At 47.0% G+C, this 25675-nt stretch overlaps 2 protein-coding genes across 4 annotated transcripts in view; both read left to right on the top strand.

Annotated features, from left to right (window-relative positions):
• Nucleotides 1–5617, top strand: part of DBNDD2 (dysbindin domain containing 2) — a 28930-nt gene extending 23313 nt beyond the window's left edge. The window contains exon 4 of the mRNA XM_028735034.2: nt 5293–5617. Within this exon, the coding sequence (XP_028590867.2) occupies nt 5293–5495 (203 nt within the window). The 3' untranslated portion in view covers nt 5496–5617. The remainder of the gene's footprint in view (nt 1–5292) is intronic.
• Nucleotides 5618–12473: 6856 nt separating this feature from the next.
• On the top strand, nt 12474–25186 carry PIGT (phosphatidylinositol glycan anchor biosynthesis class T). Of its 3 annotated transcripts, none has more exons than XM_077929255.1 (12): nt 12474–12770; nt 13674–13765; nt 14749–14876; nt 16050–16150; nt 16399–16485; nt 16753–16840; nt 16926–17023; nt 18066–18231; nt 18503–18703; nt 21115–21280; nt 21582–21665; nt 23437–25186. In XM_077929255.1, the coding sequence occupies exons 1-12, from the start codon at nt 12489–12491 to the stop codon at nt 23687–23689; spliced, it is 1746 nt and encodes a 581-aa protein (XP_077785381.1). In that variant the 5' UTR covers nt 12474–12488; the 3' UTR covers nt 23690–25186. The 3 variants fall into 3 exon arrangements, with proteins under 3 accessions (XP_077785381.1, XP_028590866.2, XP_028590865.2); XM_028735032.2 differs by having other exon boundaries at nt 12545–12770; nt 13588–13765; XM_028735033.2 differs by lacking the exon at nt 13674–13765 and having other exon boundaries at nt 12490–12770.
• Nucleotides 25187–25675: the final 489 nt, after the last annotated feature.

Genomic DNA, 25675 nt, shown 5'->3' with positions numbered 1-25675 from the left:
AAGAAGCCCCGGAAGAAATCTGTGAAATAGGACGGCGATTTATGTCTCACCATGCAACAAAAGAAACGTGCCACCAAAAAAGAAACAAGGGCACAGTCTTGTATAAAATTTGCATGAAATAACTTACTGTATATGTATGGTTGCAAATTTAGAAATGAGTAATATAATCTGAATAAACATACAGTCCACCTTACTATAGTGGAGAACACTGTGCCTAGGGGAACTCTGCGTCTGCTCAGTCTTCTGCCCGTGTATTAACAGCTGGTGGGTGAGACTCAGGGCTTTTCCATACCTCGACTTGCCCTCGGAGGCATGGAGGACCTTTAGTGCTGAATCAGAACAAATGTCAATTGTCATTTGCTCTGATTTAGCGCAAAAGAGCTGGTTTTCCGGAGGAGAGTGGCAAGGCCAAGGCAAAACAGCTAAGACCAATGGCTAGAAAGCACAGGGAAAGTGGGGAACTGCTTGGACCCATGCTGTCCAGGCACAGGGGAAGTGGAAGTATGGACAAGCCCTTGTACTCTTCGTTCTTAAAGTTTAAATCAAACTTGAACCAGGCAGTCTCTCAAACAGAGCAAGGGTGTCTAATTAATCACCTTCCAGAGGTTGTTGGACTACAACTCCCACCAGCCCCATCAGTATGGCCATTAGTCAGGGATGATGGGGCATGTAGTTGTAGTTGAAACGCCCCAGTTTAGCCACTCCTCAAAAAGGGGATCGATGCAAGGAGGAAGGAGGGGGGATCGTTCCATCTGCCAAGCTGCAATGCTTGTGCATGCAGCATGGCTGGAGGAGCACAACTTTAAATTCCACCCAATGGATATACTGAGTAGAACTTACCATAGGCTGGGATTCAGCTAATGCAGGGGTAGGCAACCTAAGGCCCATGGGCAGGATGCAACCCAATCGCCTTCTCAATCCGGCCCATGAATCAGCGTGTTTTTACATGAGTAGAATGTGTGCTTTGATTTAAAATGCATCTCTGGGTTATTTGTGGGGTATAGGAATTTTTCTATGTTCATTCCCCCCCCCCCAAAAAAATATATAGTCCAGCCCACCATATGGTCTGAGGGACGGTGGACCCCTGAGCTAATGAGCGCCGTCCAAGGGAGAGAGAACCCTGCGGAAGAACTTCCGTTTGTGCAATGGGCTTCCAGGAGGTTTGCCTGCCCCACGCCTGACGTTCTATGATGTTAGGTGATACGGTTTGGGACAAACTATGCCACGGGTCAAATGTGGAGGTCTGGCAGACTTAAACGGCCCACAGGCTAGATGTTTCCTACCACTGATCTATCCCATCACCCTGTGACCTCAGCTAATCTTACTGCATAGTGCAATATGAATGTAGCACCATAACTTTGGAATAAATGTTCAGGGGTGGGGAGAGGACACAGAAGGACTGGCCACACATCCCACTTTGTGAAGGTTAATGCCTTTTCTGGAAAAGCAGTACCACCTCCAGAAGGCTGCTTGTTCCCACTGAACGAACTAATTAAAAGAATTTGGGAAACGAATTGCCAAACCAACCTACCAACCAAAGCCCGGCACACCATTTAATCAGTTTTTATTACAGTATTCTGCAAGCATGGGCCAGTTGTCCCTAAATGGACAACATCACTGACCCGTCTCCCAAAGTATTTGAATTTATGTTGATTGCATTTTTTAAAATACAGCTCTCTGCATCCCCGCTCTGTTCACTCTCAGGCTGGAAGGCTCTTTGCCCTGGGCAGGAGGTCAAAGAGAAGGCGACAAGACCCGGCTATTATGCAGTGATTCAGACAGAGTGTGATTCAAGTACTTTACCGGCACAGCCTCCTGCATTCCAGTTAAACGGCCTCACTGATGATGTCTCCAAGCCACGTTATTCACAAGCCATGCACAAAAGCTCCCGTTGCCAAACATGGAGAAGGAATGCGAGGCACGTGGCTTGTACAATGACACGGCCAGGGATTCACGGAGGAGATCTGGCCAGGCCAGGCTCTTGACGGAAGGGGTTTACGGGGTCAACCTGCTCCCACTGTTATGGAGTCACACACTGCGCGGCATGTTCAGCGGTGTCTTTGGCTAATGATTTATTAGCAGGGCAGATAATACCATCCGCGCAACGTAACTTTCGCGCAGAAGCACGGAGGGCTGTTTCTGAACAGGATCGGGAGTTATTGAACCATACGGAAGCCTGGGCTGCCAAGTTCTGTGCAGAGGCAGCAAAAGGGAAGATGTAAATTAAGCAAAATCCCATATGTTGTATTGCATAACTCATTCTAATTTCTGAAAACGCAAGTTGTCAAATAGTTGTCTTGTTGTCTTGGCAACGAGCAGTGGAATAGAAGGAAGAAGGGGGCCTGTAAACTTTATGAGCATTAGCAGGCATGGAGCATAAGAACCACAAAGGGAGCACAGGCCCAGCTTTCAGCAGCTGCTGTGAGCTGATGGCCCCAACAAGGCCCTCCCACTGCTGATAGCTGTGCCAGATAGCTGTGTCTGCCAGTCCCCATTTTACGATGTTCTGGTAAGTTTTTAGAAAACTACCCTGCAGTCTCTAACATTCCCTTCCAGGGCAAGGTGACAGAGAGTGTGGTGGCTGGCCAGCCCATGGTATGCCTGGAAGCATTTTATCTGGATCCATTCTTGGTTTCAGGCCTGGTTTTGGCACCTAAGCAGCCAGATTGATGGCCTCTGTCAGAAAAGCGATGGGGAACGCAACCCTGCTGCTTTTCCTTGACCTCTCAGCAGCTTTTGGAAGAAGGAGCTACTCCCACCCAGAGCCATCTTTCCCATTGGCCTTAGTGGTTTGTTGCGCCACAGCGCTAGCCTCTCAGGGGCGCCCTAGCGAGTTTGGGAGCTGTGCGGCTTTGCCGGCAGCCTCCCCTTTCCCTGTACGCCCGCCAGCTGCGCCCTGCCAACTATATGGCTGGCGGGCATGCAGCTTCTTTCCCAAGCCTCTGCAGGAGGAGAGCGATCCCTGCAGAGGCTTAGGATGGAACCTGCGCACAGCTTCCCTCCCAGGCCTCTGCATTTGCTAAAGATGGCCCTGCTCCTGGTTGTTGCCCTCCTCCTGTTTCCTGGCGAAATGTGGCGTGTAGCCTTCCCAGGCTGCCTTCTTGGGCACCCTGATGCCAGAGAGCATGTCCACCAGAACGTTTTCCTGCTTGATAGCTGCCACCAGGCCAGGGATCGGGGCGGTGGGGGAGGAAGAGGACATTTTCCACTGCCCCCTCCCTTGTTTTGGAGTTGCCATGGGGGGGGGGGAGCCAGAGGGATCTGTGTACCACAGCACCAGATATGCTTAAGACGGCCCTGCTCCCACCCCACCCCAGAGGGTGCTTTGTCCCGTGTTTTCTAAAGCTTGGAGCGAACTGGTGGAGCAAAAGGGAGCTACTGAGCATTTCATGTTGGATCCCTGGGTGCCCTGCAATCTCAAATTTTACCCAAATACCTCTCTTGTTTTGCAAGCCTTTCTCCACAGTCATAAGGGAGAATTTTCCTTTCTTCTTAAAGTGAGATTGCTGTAGAGCTAGATTTTGCACTCTACAAGGTTGTGCTTGTGTGGCGATTTCAACGGCATGCAAAAGGTAGCCACATTTCTCTCTGTCCCTGCAGCTGCTCCAGAACAATTATGTAGTGCCCATTTTGAACTTCAGCCAATTCCACACCTGAAATCTCCTCATTGCAAATAGCGGAGTCAAACTGGTGGGCAGCAGTCAGCTGTATTAATTTACAGGCTCCAGCAATGGGAAATATGGCTGCTCAAGGCACTGGGCAATTTTTAAAAGTAACAAAACTAAACAAAACAGAAAGGCATTCTCTGGGCACCTTCTCAAATTACATTTTGCAGTTTACAGTCTCAAAAAAACTGTGTGTGTGCAACAGCCAGAAAATGCCCAGAGATGGTAATCTTTGGAATACCTTAAATTAGGTCAGGCATGGTGAGATGCACAGAGAGTCTTAACTTGTGTCTGACTCCTCTGACACTACAAAGGCTTATCCAGACAGCAAGAAGCCAGCATGTCCCGCCCCATTTTAGGCTTTGCAGAATGGCTGCAAGAAATAATCATTCAAGATCCTTGTGTTTGGTTAGCCTGTCTGTGAGATGAAGGGGCGAGTCTTGTGTGTATATGAAACTGGATGCATTTTAATGCGCTGTTATGGAATTTGCCCCCACAAGAAGCAGTGATGGCCAACAAATTGGATGGCTTTAAAAGAGGATTAGACAAATTCATGGAGGATAAGGCTCTCAGTGTCTGCTAGCCATGATGACACAGTTGGAGGCAGCAATGCTCCCGAATACCAGTTGCTGGAGACTGCAGGAGGGGAAAGGGCTCTTAGGCTCAGGCCCTGCTTGCAGGTTTCCCAGAAACATCTAGTTGGCCACTGCAAGCATAGGATGCTGGGCTAATGGGCTGTTTGCCTGATCCAGCAGGCTCTTCCTATGCTCTTATGCATGTGAGGCATTACCCTAGGACAGGCATAGGCAAACTCGGCCCTCCAGATGTTTTGGGACTACAACTCCCATCATCCCTGACCACTGGTCCTGTTAGCAAGGGATGGTGGGAGTTGTAGTCCCAAAGCATCTGGAGGGCCGAGTTTGCCTATCTATGCCTGCCCTTGGTTACCTAGAATATCAGCGTAGGTGTTGATATGTTGATGTTGTGTTTACAATACCCAGGGCCTTGCAGAGCCAGGCAGAGGCCCGGGCCAGGTAGATAATGTGCCCCCCCTTTTTTACCTGGCGCCCGTTCCGTGCTCCTCCGCGGAGCCGATCGCAGGCCCTGCCCTGGACGCCAGGGAAGCTTTACTCTCACGCTGCCAGCCATGGCCCCAGGGAATCCGCCCACCACCACCGCCGCCTTTGCGCCTCTGTGTTTGCCCCAGTGCATCCCCTGCGATTGTGAATATGCTGACCGAGGCCCCCTTGGAATCAGAGGCCCTCCTCTGTCTGGGCCTGACAATACCCTTGCAGCAACTTGCATGCAGTAAATTTAGGAATGGAGCAGGGGGGATAGACATGTGGCATCATACTGCCCTTGGTGCTGCAGACATTATAAAAAACTTGAAACACTTGCATTTTCTACTATAATGTGGCATGCATGTATCTGCTAACTAGTTGCAATAACCATCGGTGGGAAACAGCAGCAAAGCTTAGGTTTTCTTCTGCTCTACTATAGGGAGAGCCAGCATAGCTTAAGAGGCCAGAAATGTTACAGGAACAGCTTCACATCGGTACAGAGGGCAGCAAAATGTTGGCCAGCCTCACCAAGCGCTTGTTCTCTTTTTGTCTTCCTCCTTGGCCAGATTCCAACCGTTACGAGGAGGAAATTTCCCTGCAAGTGCCCAACTCGACCGAGATCAAATCCCGGATCTCGTCCACATCCTCTGCCTCTACAGACCTGAACAGCCTAGACACCAGTGAGGAAGGGGCCGAGACCCCCGTGGTGCAGTCAGATGAAGAAGAGCTGCAGCAAGATGGCCCCGAGGAGCAGGAGAGCAGCAGCTAGCGGTGTGTGTGCGTGCGTTTGTGTGTATGTTGCCAATCCACCACATTGACTCTGCCAGCTGACATGATGAAGGAGGAATGTGGCTGTCTGGCTCAGTGACTAAACCTCACAGCGGTTCCCTATCTCATTTCTTGTACTTGGGGAGAATTAGAAATAAGCCTTCTCCCTGCAAGATGGTCAATGCATTGAAAAGGTAAAGAGCATAGGGAGAAAGGGGTGAGGAAAAGGGACTGTCGTTTTTTGTTCTTTTCAACTAACTCTCCAGCCTTTTACAGCTAACGCTCTTGGTTCACTCATCCCGACTACGCAAGTTAGCCATGACCTCGGCTGCAATTATTTCAGGCAAGGCATTTGTGCAGGCTTAGAGTCTCTCCAATTCCAGCACACCACATACACACAACAAATGTCTTAGTTGTAACATAAAATTGTATTCCTTTCAAGCAAGCAGATGGTCATGTATGTTCTAGTTGAAACCCCTACATTGCAGGGGTTGGGCTCGTTGACTCTGGAGGTCCCTTCTAACTCTGCAATTCTATGAGTCTACAACTGGGAGGATGTGCATTATTGGGGGGAAAGGGCCAGTAAGGCACTGTGGTTCAAGAAGAGATGCCTGAACAGGATTAGATTCCTGGGGGAGGCACTGATAAGCAGTGGAGCATGGTTGTTTATTCTTCCTCCCCTACAAATATAATTTTGCATTCTTACACTGCAAATATGCAGTGTATATTGGGAAGGTAAGAAGCAGAGGAATGACTAATGAAAAGAAAAATGGGCTTCAAAAAAGGGGTGCAGCAGTAATAACATCTATTTAGTGTGGGCCCACATAACTTCTGACACACAGAGCAGAATGCAATCTACCCCAGCCGTGTCTGCCCCCCCCCCTTCTGATGTTTCCAAGTGATTACAAAACAGGTTATCACGCTTCTGGTATGCTGTAATTGGTGGTTGGTCGTGGCATTCAGCTTGATGGGTGATAAAGTTGTGTAGACCTTCCCTAGGTAGAAAAGTTGCCTTGGGCTGCTGCTATGTGGCTAGTTTTTCAATGACGCAATAGAATTCACTTGGTGCAGTAGCTACAGGATGCATGAGATTAGTCTCAGAGTCCTTGGTTCAAATCTTTCCTCTGACATGAACTTGCACATGAACTTGCACAGTGGCCCTGTCCTTCTTCTTCAATAGGGGGAATAGCAGCAATGACCCACCTTAAGGGAACATTGAAAGTTTCTGAAACAATGTACATTAAGAGCTTTGAACACTAAATGCTAAGTACTGTATTCTTATTAGTCATCATGTTTCTCAACTGTCAGGCTCAACACTAATTCATGGGGAATGTTCAAGAGGCACACCTGAAAACGAACTGATAGCAAAATCGTGGTTTAGGGAGGAGCTACAGCTTTTCAGTAGAGTATAGGCATTGTATGCAGGAAGTCCTTTTCCAGTTAAAATTGATCTCGGCTAGCAGAACAGGGGAAGATTTCTGCCTATGGCTTTCCCATGCAACTGCCACTCAAAGCAGACTGCATGTTCAGGTGTGTTTGTCCCCCACCAATTTGGGGTTCATGGTGCCATCGTTAGACACCGCTTAAGTCACACTTACTCATAACTAGATCTCTTTCTTACCCCCTTCTAACATTAACAGTGAGCAGTCTGATTGTAAAACAGAAGCCAAAATGAACCAGGATGTAAACATGCATAGGAGATGGGATGATGAATCAAAAGAAATATCTCATGGTGCAGAATAAATAGTGGAGCTCTGAATATCCATGACATTTTAGGTCAGGGATGGGGAACCTGTGCAACCACTTCCAGATGTTGTTGGGACTCCCAAGTCCTGTGGTCAGGGATGATGGGAGTTGTATCCCAAAAACATCTGGAGGACCACACATTCCCCACCCAAGCTTTAGATTACTTGCCTAATGTATTTTATCTGTTGATAACCTCACTGTGTAAAATTGCTACTATCACAGATGGAGCACTACATATTATCAATGAATTGGTTAGATTAACTGATTAAACATCATGATTGACTAAAAAAGAAAGGTGCTCCCAATTAAATCTTCACTGCATCGGGTGGTTTGAAAGTAGATGAATGGCATCTGGGTTGCAGGCTGGCAACACTACTTGATCACAAGCTATCGGTTGTATGTGCAAGACACAAATAGTTGCACGACCCAACTTCTAGCATCCCCTTGGTATATGCAGTAAGAGCTGCAAAAAAGTGAGCAATAAAGTGTGCAATAAGCTGAGAGGTTGGACCCAACTGACAGAATGGGGGGGGGGGGAGCACAGGAAAACCACATGGCCAATCCAAGAATAACCATCCATGTGGCTCATCCTCAAGTCAGTTTTGAGGACAAGTAATTATAATGTCAGTTTACAGGTGGGTAATTGAGGCTGAGAGGCAGTGACATTTTAAAAGCCACCTGTTCTCAGCTGAGGTTCCAAGCTCAAGCCTAGTACTGTTTTCCGTATTGTTGTTGTTGTTGTTTAGTCGTTTAGTCCTGTCCGACTCTTCGTGACCCCATGGACCAGAGCACGCCAGGCACCTCTGTCCTCCACTACCTCCCGCAGTTTGGTCAAACTCATGCTGGTAACCTCGAAAACACTATCCAACCATCTCGTCCTCTGTCACCCCCTTCTCCTTGTGCCCTCCATCTTTCCCAGCATCAGTGTCTTCTCCAGGGAGTCTTCTCTTCTCATGAGGTGGCCAAAGTACTGGAGCCTCAGCTTCACGATCTGTCCTTCCAGTGAGCACTCAGGGCTGATTTCCTTAAGAATGGATGCGTTTGATCTTCTTGCAGTCCATGGGACTCTCAAGAGTCTTCTCCAGCACCATAATTCAAAAGCATCAATTCTTCGGCGAATTGAATTGAATTCTTGTATTCAATTTCCGTATAGTGCAGCTAAACTGTATACAAGTCTAAAATTGTCTTACTACTCTGGCCAACTTGATTGGGTATACAGAAAACAAACCATATAAATATATGGCCATCCAAATGTTGTTGGACATCCATCCCCCACCACATTCCCCATGCATAGCTTGTATCATGATCACAAACAGATTTTGTTGGGTTGCTATACAGTGGGAAGCTAATTGCAACTTTCCAGCCTCAGCGGAAATACACGTGTATGCAATGGTCCACACCTGAAAGCAATGCAATTTTCATGCCTTCCCCTACACTGTAAATTAGCATGTCAAATTAATGTTGGGAGCAGCACTCAAGTCTTCAGTCTGCTTTAAACCAGACAGGTGCTGGCCCTGTTGTAAACTGAACAAGAAAACCACTCTGATTGTGAAACTGGAAGAATCCCAAGAAGAAATAAAAGGAGCCTGGTGTATAAATAACCTTGGACCGACCCAGTTCCTGGGGAGCTCCCTTTAGCTGCCTGGCATCGGCACTGACTCAACACATCAGCCAGCCCTCTTGGGTCCTGGCAATAACATCTAGCATTTCAGCTTCCATCCAGGTGCAAGTGAGTCATAGTTGCAAACAACTCCAGCAACTGCTTTCCAGCGAGAGGATTGAATAGAAGGCGAAGGACTGAGAAGAGGAAGTGACTCAGGGAACTAACAGCACAGGTGGGTGGGGAGAGAGACCAGTGATAGAGATCTAGCAGCCACAAGGACAACCCACCCTAAGCAATAAAAGAAACCAGTGGAAAAATACAACTGGAAAGAGGGTGAACTGCGAACACAGAAAACAACTCTTAGCAACTGTGCGGGGGGGGGGGGGGGGGAGAGGAGAACTCCTGACAGGAACATGTTTGAGCACCAAGTGCACTGCTTTTCACAGAAAAACAAAGTCTTATAGCAACTTAAAGAATAACAAATTTATTTATTTATTTATTATTGTGGCACAAGCTTCTGTGAGTTCATGTCTGTCCATGTCATCAGATGCATAAAGTGTTATCCTCAGTCAGGTTTGGCCCAATGCCTTTTGCTGCCTCAGGTGAACCAGAAAATGTTTAATGACTGGGTAGCAGAGAAGCGCTCTCTCCTCTGAACACAAACAGAAATATGCATTCCCCCCCCCCCCAACTCGGAGTGGAAATTTTCAACTGGACGGGAATTTTCATTGCTGTTGATCCAACTAGGGTTATCATCCCCTTTTCTGGACATGCTCCTGTGCCTTTAACAAGAAGTGACAACAGAACATTCCAGGGATTGGGAATCTGTGGCCTTCCAGAAGTTGTTCCAACTACCAATCCCATCATCCCCTGACTACTGGCTGGGCTGACTAGGAGCTATAATCTATCAGGAATTGGAGGGGCACAATTCTGAAATTTAAAACCAGTGGGACTTCTCTGGCTATTTCAAGTGAAGCTTGCACTTAAGTATGTGATTAGGAGTTAGATAAAAGGAAGGAAATTCAACCCTGCATTCCTGGGCTCTAGAAGAAAATGGCAGGAATTTGAAAAAGGCTGTGCCTGCCCTCTAGTGGGGAAATTTTCCTATCAAGTTGCGGGAAATTAAGCAACTTGGTTAAGGCAAGAGGCCTTACCCAGCCTTACAAGACTGGCTCAAAACAGTTGACTGCCTGAGGCAACCAACAAGATGGTACCCCCACCATCCCATGTGAAGAAGCTGACAAGATTGACAGTCAAATCTTACTTCAATGCTGGTGACTGGACGTCTGCACTGTATCTAGGGGCTGTGGGATAGCTTAGAACAGGCATGTCCAGCCGGTCGATCGTGATCTACTGCTTCAATCACAAGGTGTTGTTGGTTGATCCCGACCACCAGCCCCCCCCCAAAAAAACCCTCTGTCCTCCTCCCCCAAAAGATCAACAACTCTGGGCAATAACAATGAGTAGATCACTGCCAGTTTTATTATACTGGGAGTAGACCGCAGTCTCCAGAGAGTTGGACATGCCTGGCTTAGAAGGTATAGGGCAGGTCATGTGGCAAAGACTCTTCTGTTTTCTAAAACCTCAGCACTCCTCTCACACCCCCAAATCTGCCACTTGAGAGCCACCTCATTTCCCCCTAATGGTAGGGCCAGCCCCACTATCAGGGATGCAATAGCAGATTTCCTGCCTAAGCAGGAGGCTGGAATAATTAGTTTGGGAAGTCACTTCTAACTAGGTATATGTTTCGTTGCACTGTGTTGGCTTCTCTTCTGTGCCCACTCCCAAGTCGTGTCAGATGCCTGACCCACAGAAGTTGGGGTCTTATGACCCCGAATGCCCATTTCAGCAGCCCCAGAGACAGCTGGAGATGAACATGGTGGTTTAAATCCCATTTCAGACTTGGACTCACTTATCTACTGAAAATAACAATGGCACAAGGATTGGCAAGATAAAATATTGCATAGGAAGCTGGTATGGTTTAGGATGTTAAAGCAATGAATTAGGGGTCATTGGGTCCCTAGTTCAAATCTCTGTTCGCTCATGAGCTGCTATACTAAAGGTTGTCAGAACCACTCACATAGAGGGCACATTTGCTGAAAATGAGAAGCCAACCAACCATATTGTGCACAAACTACATACTAGAGCACACTGATTGCTGTCACTTTGCTTCTACCTTTGCATGAACAAGTAAATGCACTACAAAGGGGAACATGGATTTTTTCCTTCTGAGAAGCCAGGATTGCTAGCTTATTTGGCTTATTGTCACACGTGAGTAACAAGACTACATAAACTCTACTTAATATTAGGAAGTGTTTACACTTCTTCAAAAATGCAACGTGTTTAATGAGAAGGACATAAGAAGAGCCCTGAGGAATCACATCAACCATTTATCTCGTTCAGCATCCACCAGTGGCCAATCCGATGTCTATGGAAAGAGCCCTCCCAAGAAACTGACACCAATTCCAAACGAAGAGGCTCCATTTAGCCATCACAGCTTAGTAATAAAAAGCACTGGGTGCAGGGAGGTTACAGTAATGGCATCTTTCAGAAAGAAATGGTTGCAGGGAACCCTGCCAGAAAACTACTTAAGCCATGGCCTAGCTTTGACATAATTAAGGCTGCAGTTCTCAATAGTTTTGCCAGAGAGACAATGGAACAAATTTGCTTGCTCCGGAACAGTGATGGGGAACCTATGGCCCTCCAGATGTTTTTTGGACTACAATTCCAGTTATCCCTTACTACTGGCCATACAGGCTGGTGCTGATGGAAGTTGCAGAAAAAATAAAGAAAGAAGGGCTAATAAATAAGCACTTCAAGCTTGCATGCACAAAGGAAATAGTTCTTCTGGCCTATTCCCTTGTCCCGAGAAACAACATCCTATACCTCTGTCATCCCCAACACATGCCTGTAAACTAAAGTAAAGGGGTGGCTAACCTGTGATCCCCTGTGTTACTGACTATAACTCCCATTTGTCACGACTACTGGTCAGGCTGGCTGGGGCTGGTGAGAGTTGTAGTCCGACAACCTCTGGAATGCTACAGCTTAGCCACCGTTAGTCTTGGTGTATTATTCTTACCTTGGCTCCAAGCGGTCCTGGGTTCAAATTCCCAGACCAGGAGAACTGGGGCCAGTGTTTGAGGGAGGGGCTCTAGCTCAGAGGCAGAAGACGATGCTTTCCATGCAAAAGGTCCCAGCTGCAATTCCTAGCATTTCCAGGTATGAGCTAGGAACAAACCTTAGAGTGCCAATATTCAGGTAGAGAAAAATCAAAAGTCTGGCTCAAGATAACGCAACTCTCTGTGTGTTATTTTTTTAAAGAAATGATGTTATATGTTACAAAGCATAATATATTATATTATATTAGGCATGTAAAAGGATATTAAACGAAACGAGGATCAACCTACAAAGAGCATGTCAGCTCCCCCTCCTCCTGCTGCTGCCTCTATTACCTCCTGCCTCTGTCTGGGCACGTGGGGCGCCCAATCGCAGCCACAGCAGTAAACCTGACCCTGCAGGTTCCTTCCGGCATCCCTTGCCTCCGACCCGGAAGCACATTCCCGAACAACAACAAGGCCACGGGCAGTGCCGCTCTAGCCTCGTCTCTGTCCCTTCCTGAAAAGCCTCCATTGGCTCACAGGGTGAATGGAGGCGGGGTTCCATGGTACCTCTTTTCTCCGCTCCCCATTGGCTAACACGCGCCCGGGGCAGTGGGCGGAGCTGCTCCGTTTTGCCGCGAGCGCAGCGGAAGAATGGAGCCGCTCGGGCCGCTGCTGCTGCTGCTTCTCTTCTTGGCGACGAGCGGGGCGAAACAGCCGCGGGACTCCCTGCGGGAAGAGCTGCTGCTCAGCCCGCTCCCATCGGGGGACGTGGCCGCCACCTTCCAGTTCCGGACGCGCTGGGATTCCGACTTGCAGCGGGAGGGCGGTAAGGGGCGGGGCCTGTCGCGACAGAGGGGGGTTTTTTTGGGGGGGAGAAGCATTATCTGGAAAGGGGGTCCCTGTGAACCCCGGAGACAGGGCTTCTCCTGCGCCAGTTGTGTGGGTGGGTGGACTACAATTCCCATCAGCCCCAGCAAGCGTGGCTAGTGGCAAGAGGTAATGGGAGTTGTAGTTCCACAACAGCTGGAGAGCCAAAGGTTCCTCCCTCACACACCTGATGCCTTTTCCCTTTGGGGGTTAGATAGATAGATAGATAGAATAGATAGATAGATAAATGCATGCATGCATGCATTCTGTTCTGGGTGCTTTATAGTCGAGGTTCTTTCATTGCAGGGGGGCTGGACTCTTGGGTTCCTTTCTAACTCTACCATTCTGGGATTCTAGCACATGAATGCAAGAGCACTCTCCCCTCCTATGTTTTCCAGCAACTGGTATCTGGAAGCACTGCTGCCACCGACTGCGGGGGTAGAGAGGATCATGTCTAGTAGCCATTGGGGAGCAGTGGGGACTCTGAGCTGCCGGGGGTACAAGCCAGTCTCACTGGGAAAGCACAAAAGGCCTGAGGTAGCAAATGGAAAAATGAGTGCAGCAAAGGGTCAAGGAACCCTGGTCAATAATAGACTGAGGGATAGGCTACTTACTGGGTGACTTGCATGGGTGCCAGCAGAACTTGCAGCGGCATTCCTCTTCAATGGAGCAGGAGAAGGGAAAGTGAATTGGGGAGTGGGGCAGGTGGAGAGGTTGATGTGAAGATATGCTGTTGTAATGCTCCTATTTCCCCCCCCCCCCCCTGCTCCCTACAGTCTCTCATTACCGGCTATTCCCCAAAGCCCTTGGCCAGCTCATCTCCAAGTACTCGGTGCGCGAATTGCATCTCTCCCTCACTCAGGGCTTCTGGCGGACACGGAGCTGGGGACAGCCTTACTTGCAAGCTCCGGCTGGGGCTGAGCTCTGGGTTTGGTTTCAGGAGTCTGTCTCTGAGTAAGTAAGCCTGAGCTGATTTTACTTGGTTGAAGGGCTCTCCTGTAAATCATAAGAAGGCTGTTGCACTCTGCTTTTCTTGCCTGCCCGCTTCCTTATGGCATAAGTGCATAAACAAGATAAATTTCAAAGGTCCATTCCATGAAGGCAATCATATGGTTTAAACGAGCAGACATTGTCCCTTCACCTTCAAATTCTGATGTCTCTTGGGTCTTTCCTTTGCATTGAACAATTTTGTCAAAGACTGCCAAGGCGCACTGGGACATCCCAACACCTAAATCAGTGGTAGCCTCTAGAAGGGCCATAGTTCTTCTCCCTTCATAATAGGCATTGGGTGGTGGTCCCTGGACCCTGGGGTGCCAGTTGTAGCCCTCTAAGCTTCTCTGTCTGTCTCTCAGGACTCTCGGTGCCAAACAGCCAATTTTCAGGCCGTACCCCTCACAGTCCCTGCTTCACAGCCTCTTTGAGTGCTTTTTGCCAGACTAGAATGTGCTCTTAGAGTCTGATAATACCTCTTGCTTGCTTGGATGAAGGAAACAGTGGTGTGTGTAGAAAGTTTCCCACAATGCAAAGGTAAAATGTGTGTTCGTTTCTCTGTCCACTTTTGCCTCTGGCCCCGCCCACAAGTGTGTGGCCCCCAGAAGGGAATGCAGTTCTTGTCCTGGAAAAGGTTCTCATTCTTGGAATAGGCCATCAGGTGCTAGATAGTGCTTGTACCTGTGGGCTGTGAACATGGCTCATTTCCATATACTAGTGCTGCCGCGTTAATGCAGTACTGAAGCAAAGCCCAAGCTTTTCATTATTTTATTTTTGAATTTTATATGAAGCATCTCCTGCCACTAGAATGGCACCTGAAGTGATGTACAACTGCAAACACAGTCTGTGACTTGAAAACGCATTTGTTTTCCAAATGGCATCTTGCAAGTTTCAGGCAAATCATTCACAGTAAATGTTTGTTAAATATGTTTATTTTTCATCTTCAGCGTTGACAAAGCTTGGAAAGATCTCAGCAACATCCTCTCAGGAATATTCTGTGCCTCTTTGAACTTCATTGATTCCACCAACACTGTCGTTCCAACAGCATCCTTCAAACCTCTGGGATTGGCAAATGGTAAGAGATTGGGCTATTCTGGCCTGGAAGGGCTTGTTTTGCAAGAAGGGGCACCACTGAATTGCAGCTTGTTCTAAATACTTAAATGACAAAGATTTGTGTCCAGTGTAGCACTTAAGTTGTCCCATCGGTGCAATGCTATTTCCCTCCCTCTACCCCCTGTGCACCCCCCTAAATATTTTCTCTGGGTTCCCAAACCCTCTGGCACAGATTTGGTGAGTGCAGGGTGCATGCAGGGGAAGGAGAGAGAAAAGTCACATTGTACAAGTGGGAATCCTTGTGTTGTTGGTATGTATTAGTTGGTGGAATTAAAGGGAGACCGGAACTTCTTAGAAACACCCAAGTATCTTGTGGCAGCTTAAAAATTAACAAATGTATTCTGGCATAAGATTTTCAGAAAGTTTTGGGGGTGCTGAAAGGCTTTACATTTTTGGAACATCTGCCCATCTCCTTGTTCGTTATCCTGATTAGGGTTGCTGGTTTTGTAATTAATCTGTGTTTCTTGAGAGCATTGTAAGGATTGTTTGAGCTGACTGGGTAATAAGAATTAATTGGCATTGGAATTAGGCTAATGCCATAGGTTTTGACTTAGTTTTTAAATGTGTTTATTGATTCACTTTGACTGTTTTGTTTATGTTACTTTGAACCATTAGGATAGTGCAGACAATAATTCATTAAATAAGTGCTTTGTGTGATTGATTCTACTATTAAAAGATAGGTATTACAAAGAACTGTAGAGTTGGAAGGGACCATGAGGGTCATCTAGTCCAACCCCTTGCAAAGCGGGAATCTCTTGCCTGATGTGTGGCTCAAACTCACAACCCTGAGATTAAGAGTCTTACACTCTACAGTAGTTCCAAGTATTCCATGCATGTGACCTCAGTAATCCTTAAAGGAATTCGATCTAGTAGTACCCTTTATGTCAGATGCCTGCTTTTCTTAAGGCTAGCTAGTGAATTCATGGCGCAGGCAAGATCTGAAGGCGGGTGATTTCTAGAAGCTGACTTCCATCATCATATTGAGAGCATTTTATTTTATTTTAAATTTTATATACCACCAATGGGCACCCAATCATTTCCTGGAATTCACCATGCTGGCTGGGGCTGATGGAAATTTCACCAACATCAAGAGGGGGAGGGCCACATGTTCTAACCCTTCCTCTCCCTCCTTCAGTTACAGACCACCATTTCCTACGATATGCCGTCCTTCCCCGTGAAGTTGTCTGCACTGAGAACCTCACACCCTGGAAGAAGCTGCTGCCGTGCAGCTCAAAGGTGAGGCACATTCCTGTGATCATGCAGGTGGAGCCTTGAACCAACACATGTCATTGCTCTGGATTCACTCATCCTAGCCCCCCCCCCCCCGCAAGCTTTCACATCTGAAGCTTTGGGGCCTTGTTCTCAATTGGAGCAAGTACTTTGGAGGAGAGCGAGCTACGTGCGCACTGTTGCATGGTGCTTGGGCTTGTTTCTAGCTATACTACAGAGCAAAAGTTAAGCCTGTTTTCTTTTTTTCTTCCTAGGCTGGCCTGGCTGTTCTGCTGAAGGCTGAGCGCTTGTTCCACAGCAGTTACCACTCCCAAGCTGTGCACATCCGCCCCATTTGCAGGGTGAGTCCTTGAAGGATTTGGTGCTGTGTCTTAAATTGTTTGAAAGAGTTGGAGACAGGATCCCCACCCCCCTATGATCTGCCCAAACCTATGATCACATTTCACAAGCCTTACCATCTTACTCCCATCTTCCCTAGCTAACAGGCCCAGTGGTCAGGGTTGATGGGAATTGTAGTCCCAAAACATCTGGAGGGCCGAGTTTGGGGATGCCTGCCTTAGAGCTGCCCTTGCTCCTGCCATTTCTGATGCTTTGTCCTTCTCTCTCAGGATGCCTCGTGCTTGAGCATGTCCTGGGAGCTCAGACAGACCCTCACGGTTGTCTTTGATTCCTTTGCCAGCGGCCATGGAAAGAAAGGTAACTGCAGCCCATCACCACTCTGCTATGGTTACAGCGGTTTACTCACTTCTTAATAATGACCTTTGTGCCATTCTCCCACCAGATTGGTCCCTCTTCAAGATCTTCTCCCGCACTCTTACTGAAGCGTGCCCACTGGCGTCTCAAAGCAAAGTCTACGTTGACATTTCCAGTAAAGGCCAGGTAACCTATCCTTTCCCCAGTAACCTTGCCATAGGGACTAGGACATCAGGACCTTTAGGAGATGCCCACCTTACTCAGAGCTCTGTGGGTGAATGAAGCTTGACGGAAACCCCAGATGTAACTGAGCGGAATACAGTCATACCTCGGGTTACAGCTGCTTCAGGTTGCGTTTTTTTCGGGTTGCGGACCGCCGAAACCCAGAAGTACCGGAATGGGTTACTTCTGGGTTTCGGCAGTCATGCATGCTCAGAAGTGCTAAATCACGCTTTGAGCATGCGCAGAAGCACCAAATTTCAACCCATGCATGCGCAGGCGCGTTGCTGCAGGTTGCAGACGTGCATCCCACAGGGATCACTTTCGCAACCCGAGCATCCACTGTATATATAATCGAGAGAGGATTTAACCAGATGCTTACAGTTCTTTAGGTGCTTTGTGTCTCCAGTAATATTACAGAGTCTTGAGAGTAGAGGGCTACTCAAATAATCTCCATGTGTATATCCAATGCATGGATAATGGAATGGGACCCCCACCCCACTGGCTATACCCTCAAACACCAGTGTTTAGCAGTGATTGGGAGGAGAAACTACATGCCTGCATCCGTAAGCATGTAGGTTATTCACCTAATTAGGAACCCTCTGCAATTGTGAATACAGCTTTATATAGGCTTTCTTTTCAGTTGTTGTGCTGGGTACACAGATTGCTTCTTTCTGGGTGATATCCAGTGTTAGTTATACTCAAGAGTAGAGCCATTGAAATAAATGAACCTAAGCCCTTCGCCAACCTGGGCTCCTTTTGCAGGGAGGGGTGGGATATCACCCTCTGCATTTCAAAGTATGTTATAATGCGCTCTGCAGAGATGTTTTTATCCTGTAAAACAGGCCAGAAAGCTTTTAAATAAATATGAGAATTGGGGCCAATTGAAGGTAGTCTCCCCCACGTACCCTGCCCACGTGCTGAATATATACAAAAATATAATATAGATGGGCTGGTTATCTTTTTGATGGCTAATAATGATTTTACTTTATTTTGTTTATGTTTCCAGGAGAAAGAGTTACTTGAAGTTTCCCCAGCTCCCTTGTCTGTACATGAAGCATCCGTCCAAGGAGACAGGAGAACATACGCAGTCTATGATCTCCTGAACCCAGGACTTTTTAATGGCTCTCGCAGCCTCAATGTGCAACTAAAATGGAAGCGCCCTCAGGATGGCTGTGAGTTATCAGTGGCTTTCCTGTCTCTAATGCGTTGAAAATGGACACCCTTTGAATGCGAGAGACTTGTGCTGTGCATCATTTAAGCTTGTTCATTTATGAACCGGGACACATCTAGTGGTAGTCACAGCAGAAAAATAGTATTTTTCTGCTGGGACTGCTACCAGACTTGTCTTAGTTAAGAACTCGCATTATCCCAGGGTTAATATTCTTGTATTTGGTGGTGCTCCTGTAGTTTGACTCCTAACCTGGTTTCATTTCCTTCCTGCAGTGGATCTGGCAGTACCTGTGCTCCATGCCCAGCGCTATGTGAGTGGCTATGGCCTCGAGACAGGAGAAATCAGCACCCTAATCTATAACACACACCCATACCGAGCTTTCCCTGTGCTTCTGCTGGAGACTGTGCCCTGGTATCTGCGACTCTACATCCACACGCTGACCATTATCACCAAGGGCAAGGAAAACAAACCAAGTAAGAAGGAGCCTCCTAGTAATACTTCATTTCCTAACCTGATGCCCTCCGGATGTTTGAGATGGCAACTTCCACCAGCCCCAGACAACATTGCAGTGAAGAGCTTCTGTGTGTCAGTGCAGGCAGCTTTCTGTGTTCCAGTATATGTACTCGATCATGTTCTAAGTTGATATGCCAAGGAAATGGAGCAGATTCAGAAAGGAAGGCCTGAGTTGAAAAGTTTTGCCTTCATATCTATACCCCTTAAGGACATGCATACATATCTAAACCCCTTAAGGAGCATCTCTTAAGTACATCTGGCATTACATATGCATTTCTCAACAACTGGATATGTAGGCTAGCCATAGTAATTTGCTTTTTCTATGTGTTCAGTGATTTGGCTTGCTGAGCTCCAGAGACCATCCTCACTCCCCTTTTGATGCAGTTTATCATTAACCTATGTAATAATGATAATAAAATTTTATTTATATCTTGCCCTCCCCAGCCGAAGCCAGGCTCAGAGCGGCTAACAACAATAAAAGTAACACAGTTTACATAAAATCACAATCAATTAATGGAAATGCATTCTAAAATCAATTAATTCTAAAATCAATTCAAAATCAAATTAATGGCAACCATTGGGCTAGAGTACTATGAGGATTACAGAAGGAGGAGGTCAGACTGTGCCTTGGCCAAAGGCCTGGTGGAACAGCTCTGTCTTGCAGGCCCTGCGGAAAGATGTCAAGTCCCGCAGGGCCCTAGTCTCTTGTGACAGAGCGTTCCACCAGATTGGAGCCACAGCCAAAAAAGCCCTGGCTCTAGTTGAGGCCAGCCTAACCTCTCTGTGGCCTGGGACCTTCAAGATGTTTTTGTTTGAAGACCGTAAGTTCCTCTGTGGGACATACCAGGAGAGGCGGTCCCGTAGGTAAGCCGGTCCTAGGCCGTATAGGGCTTTAAAGGTTAAAATCAGCACCTTAAACCTGATCCTGTACTCCACCGGGAGCCAGTGCAGCTGGTATAGCACCGGGTGAATGTGATCTCGCAGCGAGGACCCCGTAAAGAGTCTCGCCGCAGCATTCTGCACCCGCTGGAGTTTCTGGGTCAGTCTCAAGGACAGCCCCATGTAGAGTGAGTTATAATAATCAAGTCTGGAGGTGACCGTCGCGTGGATCACAGTGGCTAGGTCAGGGTGAGAGAGGTAAGGAGCATGATAATATACCATGGTAGGGATGTAGTAGCAGAAATGTGTATTTGGAAGGCTTTGTGTAAGCCATAAATGTTTGACTTCCTTAAAAGGAAATGAGTTTTACTGGTGGCATTTGCAGTCACTTCTCAAGAAGTGAAGCATGTTACCCTGTTGATGGTTTCTTATGTTATTTGTTTACTTCAGTGTGCTGTCCCGAGGTTCTGAGAGCCCCACACTATGTATATTTATTCAAAAGAAGGGCCCATTTTGTACAGTGGGTGTGCATGGGATTGCAGCTCTGTAGTGCAATCTTGTGCATATCTATTCCAAAGTAAGTTCCATAGAATTCAATGGGGCTTTCTCCCACGTAAGTGGTTATAGGACAAGGGTTCCCTGCTATTAACCCTGCTGAGGCCCCTGCATTAGCTGTTAAGCAGGGAGCTTCTGACAGAGAAAAGGGGCATTGATGCTGTGCAAAGTTTGCAGCTGCAGCTCCTTTCTCTGCAAAAGCCTCTGCAAAAAAAGTAGAGGGGGAAATGCTTCAGCAGAAAGGTAGGCCTTTGTTCCTTGCAAATGTGCAAAAAGTGGCCTTGCAGCTTGCACACTTACAATTCTGAGGATGCAATTGCATTTTAAAACTTAAAGCTGTGAATAGCTGAAAGGCTGTGCTTGCAGTTGAGCTGCACATTGAGTAATTTGAATTCTTCTGCTAGGATTCCTGAGTTCTTCCTGCCTTTTTCACAGTCAGAACTAATAAAGGGTGCTATAGAGCTGCTGCTTCTTTTTAAAGAAACTTTGGTTAAAACAACAACAGAAGGAAAATGGAAGGTGAAACTTGAGTGGTTATGAATTATATATGTCTCTGTTCCCATGGGAAATGGCTGTGTGTTTGTGAGAGATTGTAGATGGATCTGGCCTCATCCACCACTGGAATGCGGCTTTTATTGGTAATGCTGCCTTTGGCCAAAAACGGTTCCCCGCCCTTCGGATACAGGGCTGCAGTCTTAACATACAGTATTCTGACTGATCTCAGTGCGTAAGAGCTCGTATTCCAAACAAGGGAAATGGAGGCGTTTGGAGAAATATTTTGTGATCCGAGTTTGTTTTCCTCCCCAGAGTTGCTGGGGAGATCAGTCGGGCCTAAGTTAAGAGTGTTCCTCAGGGCATTATGTAAACATTAAGGGAGGGTTTTATTTATTCATGTTGACCCAAGTGGTGTGCGATGATAGCATGTCTTTGGTGCTAGGTTACATCCACTATCAGCCGGCTCAGGACCGACAGCGGCCCCATCTCTTGGAAATGCTGATTCAGCTGCCGGCAAACTCTGTCACAAAGATCACCATCCAGTTTGAGAGAGCCTTGCTGAAGTGGACAGAATACACTCCTGACCCCAACCACGGGTTTTATGTGAGGTAAGGCTGCAGCTGTCCTCGAGCCACTCGCCATCAGAGTTTGTCGGCCCTGGGTTTGTCTGTGTTGCATCCCTTGTGACCAGGTTCATAAACCCCCTCTCCTCCAAGAGGGACCCATGAAGGGATGGGGAACCTATATGGCTCTCCAAATGTGGTTGGACTCCAGCTCCCATCAGCCCCAACCAGCATGACGGAGATGATGGAGATGATGGAAACTGGGAGCCCAGCAGCTTTTAAAGGACCACAGATTCTCCATCCTTGGGCCGAAGGTCTAAGTAATCTCTTTTTGTTTGGTTTGTAGCCCATCTGTTCTGAGTGCCCTAGTGCCCAGTGTCATTGCGATGAAAGTGGAAGATGAAGATCAAAGTCCACTCTTTGCTTCACTGTGAGTGCATTTGATGACTGCAGAACAGAGAAGGGTGGGAATGAGATGTGTTGGATTGGTATTGTATTTCTGTTGATTATTGGAAACGGCTTCATACCGGACATTTCAGATTAACCTAGCAAAGGCTGTAGCTAGACCACCATGACAGAAGTCTGTGCAAACATAGATATCAAAGACTTTTTCATGAACTGTTTTCAGAAATTACAACCTTGGTTAATCTGAAATTTAGTTCTGAACTGAATGTATATTTTTGAGCAGATTCAAGAAGTAAATCATTTATTTGGCTGCTTCTACACTGGAATTTAAGGGACGTGGGTGGCGCTGTGGGTTAAACCACAGAGCCTAGGACTTGCCAATCAGAAGGTCGGCAGTTCGAATCCCCACAACGGGGTGAGCTCCCGTTGCTCGGTCCCTGCTCCTGCCAACCTAGCAGTTCAAAAGCACGTCAAAGTGCAAGTAGATAAATAGGTACCGCTCCGGCAGGAAGGTAAACGGCGTTTCCGTGCACTGCTCTGGTTCGCCAATGATGGCCACATGACCCGGAAGCTATACGCTGGCTCCCTCGGCCAATAAAGCGAGATGAGCGCCGCAACCCCAGAGTTGGTCATGACTGGACCTAATGGTCAGGGGCCCCTTTACCTTTACCCTTTACACTGGCATTTACTGTGAAATAGCCATGCTTTGCTGATCTGCATTTTACAGGGCAACCACATGATGTCATGAACAAAACACCCTCTTCACATTTTTCCTTGTTCAGTTTGTTCTCCCAACCCTACTCAAAAAATGTATTGTTCCCCCCCCCCCCTTCAAATCAAGCACTCAGCAAAGTAGCTGTGCAATTTCCCCAGGTGTAAACGGGTTATCACGCTCCTAATCTAGCATGTGTTTTGTTTCTTTTTCTCCCCTAAACTGTAGCAGGGGAGGCAATCATGATTTGAAGTACAGTGAAAGGGAGGGAAAGGTAGCGTTTAACCCTTTCACAACATACAGTGGTCTCAATGAAAATCTCCCTTCCCGCCCTGGACATTCACTGCTGCGGAAAAGGAGACTGCCACTGGGGACTCAGCTACATTAGTCAAAATATAGCATTATAAATGCATTATGAAACCAGATGGCACAGTAGAGCTCAAATCACAACTCAAATTATATTTTCAATTGTGAACTTTGCAACAGTTTTTTGCAGAGCATTTTTATAGCTGTGTAGATCTTGGTTTCAGAGTGTCAGAAATCTGGAAACAGAGTTGTCATTATACTTCCAACTTAAAACCAAATAGCAGTGATCAGTTTGTGCTGATTTTGTAAGCAACTTTTGGATTCAAATAGTGTTAAGGTTGTGGTAAGTTTAAGGTTGTAAGGTTGCATGAGACAGAGGCATTGGCCAAAGTTGCAAGATATTGGACTTCCGCATGCTGCATTGCAATGAAGGCTTGACCTCTCCACAAGTATGGGATGTATGGAAATGTGTGTGTATGCATGTGTAGTTTTGCAGGGGAATCTTCATAGAGGGAATTGCAGAAGACGGAGAACCAGTTGAGTTCTTCATGTGGCACAGTGTCTACGGGGTGTTGCTTATTTGAAAAGCACTTGCGCATCGAAACCTTTCACATGAATATTTCATTTGTGATTTGCAATTTGAGGCTGCCCTCAAATATGTGCCACTCCTTCACTCTTGCCTAATCTCCTGATCTGATATGCTTGGAGACAAGGGTGGTAACACATCATTATCTGAATCAGCCCTTAGAGCTCTGCTGATCTCCTTCCTTTTCCCCAGGTTTCCTTCCTTGGACGGCTCCAGCTACTTTGTGCGCCTCTACACAGAACCGCTGCTGGTGAACCTGCCGACGCCAGATTTCAGCATGCCGTATAATGTCATTTGCTTGACCTGCACAGTGGTAGCTGTTTGCTATGGCTCCTTCTATAACCTGCTGACCAGAACCTTCCATGTAGAAGAACCTAACAGGGGAGGCTTAGCCAAGCGACTGGCTAACATAATCCGTAAAATGAGAGGCGTCCCACTTCTTTGAGGGCAGGCAATGCAGCTGCTTTGTCAAGGATCTCTACTGCCAAGACTTGCTGGGACAAAGCTGCAAGAAGATAGGTGGGCTTAAGGCAGATGTAACACCTGTTTTGCCCTCTAGTTCCTTCACAGCCAATAAATCTGCTGTTTGTGCCTGCCTGCCACCAGCTAGGGAAGCAATCACTGGTACTGGGACTGCAAGAGCAAAATGCCCAGGGATGAAGCTTGCTAATTTAAGGGGAACTTGCATTTGCCGGAAAAACACTGGAAATAAACATGACCTGTTTCTGAACTATGATCACCTTGGCCTTGCTCAAACGCTAGAGCCTGCACCACTTAACTCACCAACCTGTTTTTCATTTTCTTCCACAGCAACTGATAGCTGTGCTAATTATCCTTTTTTGAGCTGCCGCGTAATGGATGTAGTTGGAACGCTGAACCTTTTTTCAGGCCAGAGGAAAAAAGCTCGCAGAAAAAATGCTTGGGGAAATGGCAAAACTGTGAGAGTGCAACAGAGAGAATAAATAGCATTTTAGGCCTCAGACTATCTAATTTTAGCATGCTGTCTCTTGCAGTTTTGGAGAAGAGAATAAGTGAGGATATGAGGAGGCAGCTATGACTGGGGAAATAAAATTGCTACGGGGGTTCATTTGGGACTGTGGGGTTTGGGGTGGTCAGGCTGGTCACAGGGGACACTATGAAATAAAAGAGAAACCATGCTGTGTGAGTCGATACCAATTTGATTTGCGTTCGTATCTGCTGGTGATGGGAATAACCACTGTTTGCTGCATAAGAGAGGAAGAAGACAAAAAAAACCAACTGTCAGAGATGGATAAGGAATTCAATAAATAAATGCTGTGTGGTGATTATGTCTTCCGTAACATGGGTTTAAATCAGCTTTGTACTTAACATGTCCCCTGGTAGCTATAAGTGGCCAGGTATTCCATGCAGGTGAATGAATAAAATTCCATTCAGGTAAGTTAATGGGCCCGCACTGGTGGAGGAAAAACAGAGAGCTTCACAACCTCCAATTTGCTTTCTGTGCTTGCTGGCTGTAGAGGATAGTGTCAGATTATGACGGGGTAACAGGGCTTAGTGAACTGGGGGAGTCTGTGGCAGAGAGAAGTCAAGAATCAGCAGAAGATAAAGCAGGTGAGTGGGAAGAGGGAGGCCTAGAGACAGAGATGAGTCAGGCTGGTGAAGAGTCGCAGGTATCTCCCCCTCCTGCGACAAGCTGCCCACCTCCCTGTCTCCCAGAACCAGGAGAGGGCTGAAATGGTTTGAGCAGCGATAGGCTGCGTGTAGGCGCAGTCTCTGATTGCTTGGGGAAACCCCTGGAGAGGAGGAGGGGACTTAAAAGAGCTGTGGGAAGGTGGGAACTTTCAGTCTCGGCAACTGATTTCATGGAGGAAGACCAATGGGAATGAGCTGTTGTGCTGACACTTAGCCAAGTCTGTGGAGATCGTGGTTTTGTTTTGTTTTGGTAATAAAAAGTTAACTCCTTTGTGAACTGTGTGATTACTAACTGGCACACTGTGACATATAGCAAGCCCATTCATGGCTCCCGAAACGGTTTGAGAAAACTACTCAATCAGAAGTTGTGTCAGGTGTTTGGCTTCCAAAAAACGTTCGCAAACTGGAACACTCACTTCCAGGTTTGCGGTGTTCAGGAGCCAAAACGTTCGAGTACCAAGGCGTTTGAGAACCAAGGTACAACTATCTCTGATTTAATGCCTTTTTTTCTGCTCTTTTTCTAGTTGTGTGCAGTGTCTCCTCCTAACCAGCAGGTGTTCCTAAATCACTGTCATAAGTAACATTTGTGGAACACAGGAAACTGCTTTATACAAAGTCTGACTTGCTGCATCTTTCTCAGCATTCTGTTGTACACTGGCATTGACTATTAAGGATTTCAGAGAAGGATGTTTACCAACCTTACCTGTACCTGACAGGGGTTCAACCTGTGTCCTTCTGCATGCAAAGCATCTGATCCAGC

The sequence above is a fragment of the Podarcis muralis genome, chromosome 5, assembly GCF_964188315.1.
Source record: "Podarcis muralis chromosome 5, rPodMur119.hap1.1, whole genome shotgun sequence".
Taxonomy (NCBI): Eukaryota; Metazoa; Chordata; class Lepidosauria; order Squamata; family Lacertidae; genus Podarcis; species Podarcis muralis.
Note: the sequence above shows the minus strand (reverse complement) of the source record. Positions and strands in the feature narration are given on the sequence as shown.

Excerpts from the sequence above, each read along its gene's own strand:
- PIGT (XM_077929255.1), top strand. The coding sequence starts at position 12,489 with ATGGAGGCGGGGTTCCATGGTACCTCTTTTCTCCGCTCCCCATTGGCT. Across the intron at positions 14,877-16,049 it reads ACCTCTGGGATTGGCAAATG|TTACAGACCACCATTTCCTA; the intron begins GTAAGAGATTGG and ends TCCCTCCTTCAG. Across the intron at positions 16,841-16,925 it reads CAGCGGCCATGGAAAGAAAG|ATTGGTCCCTCTTCAAGATC; the intron begins GTAACTGCAGCC and ends TTCTCCCACCAG.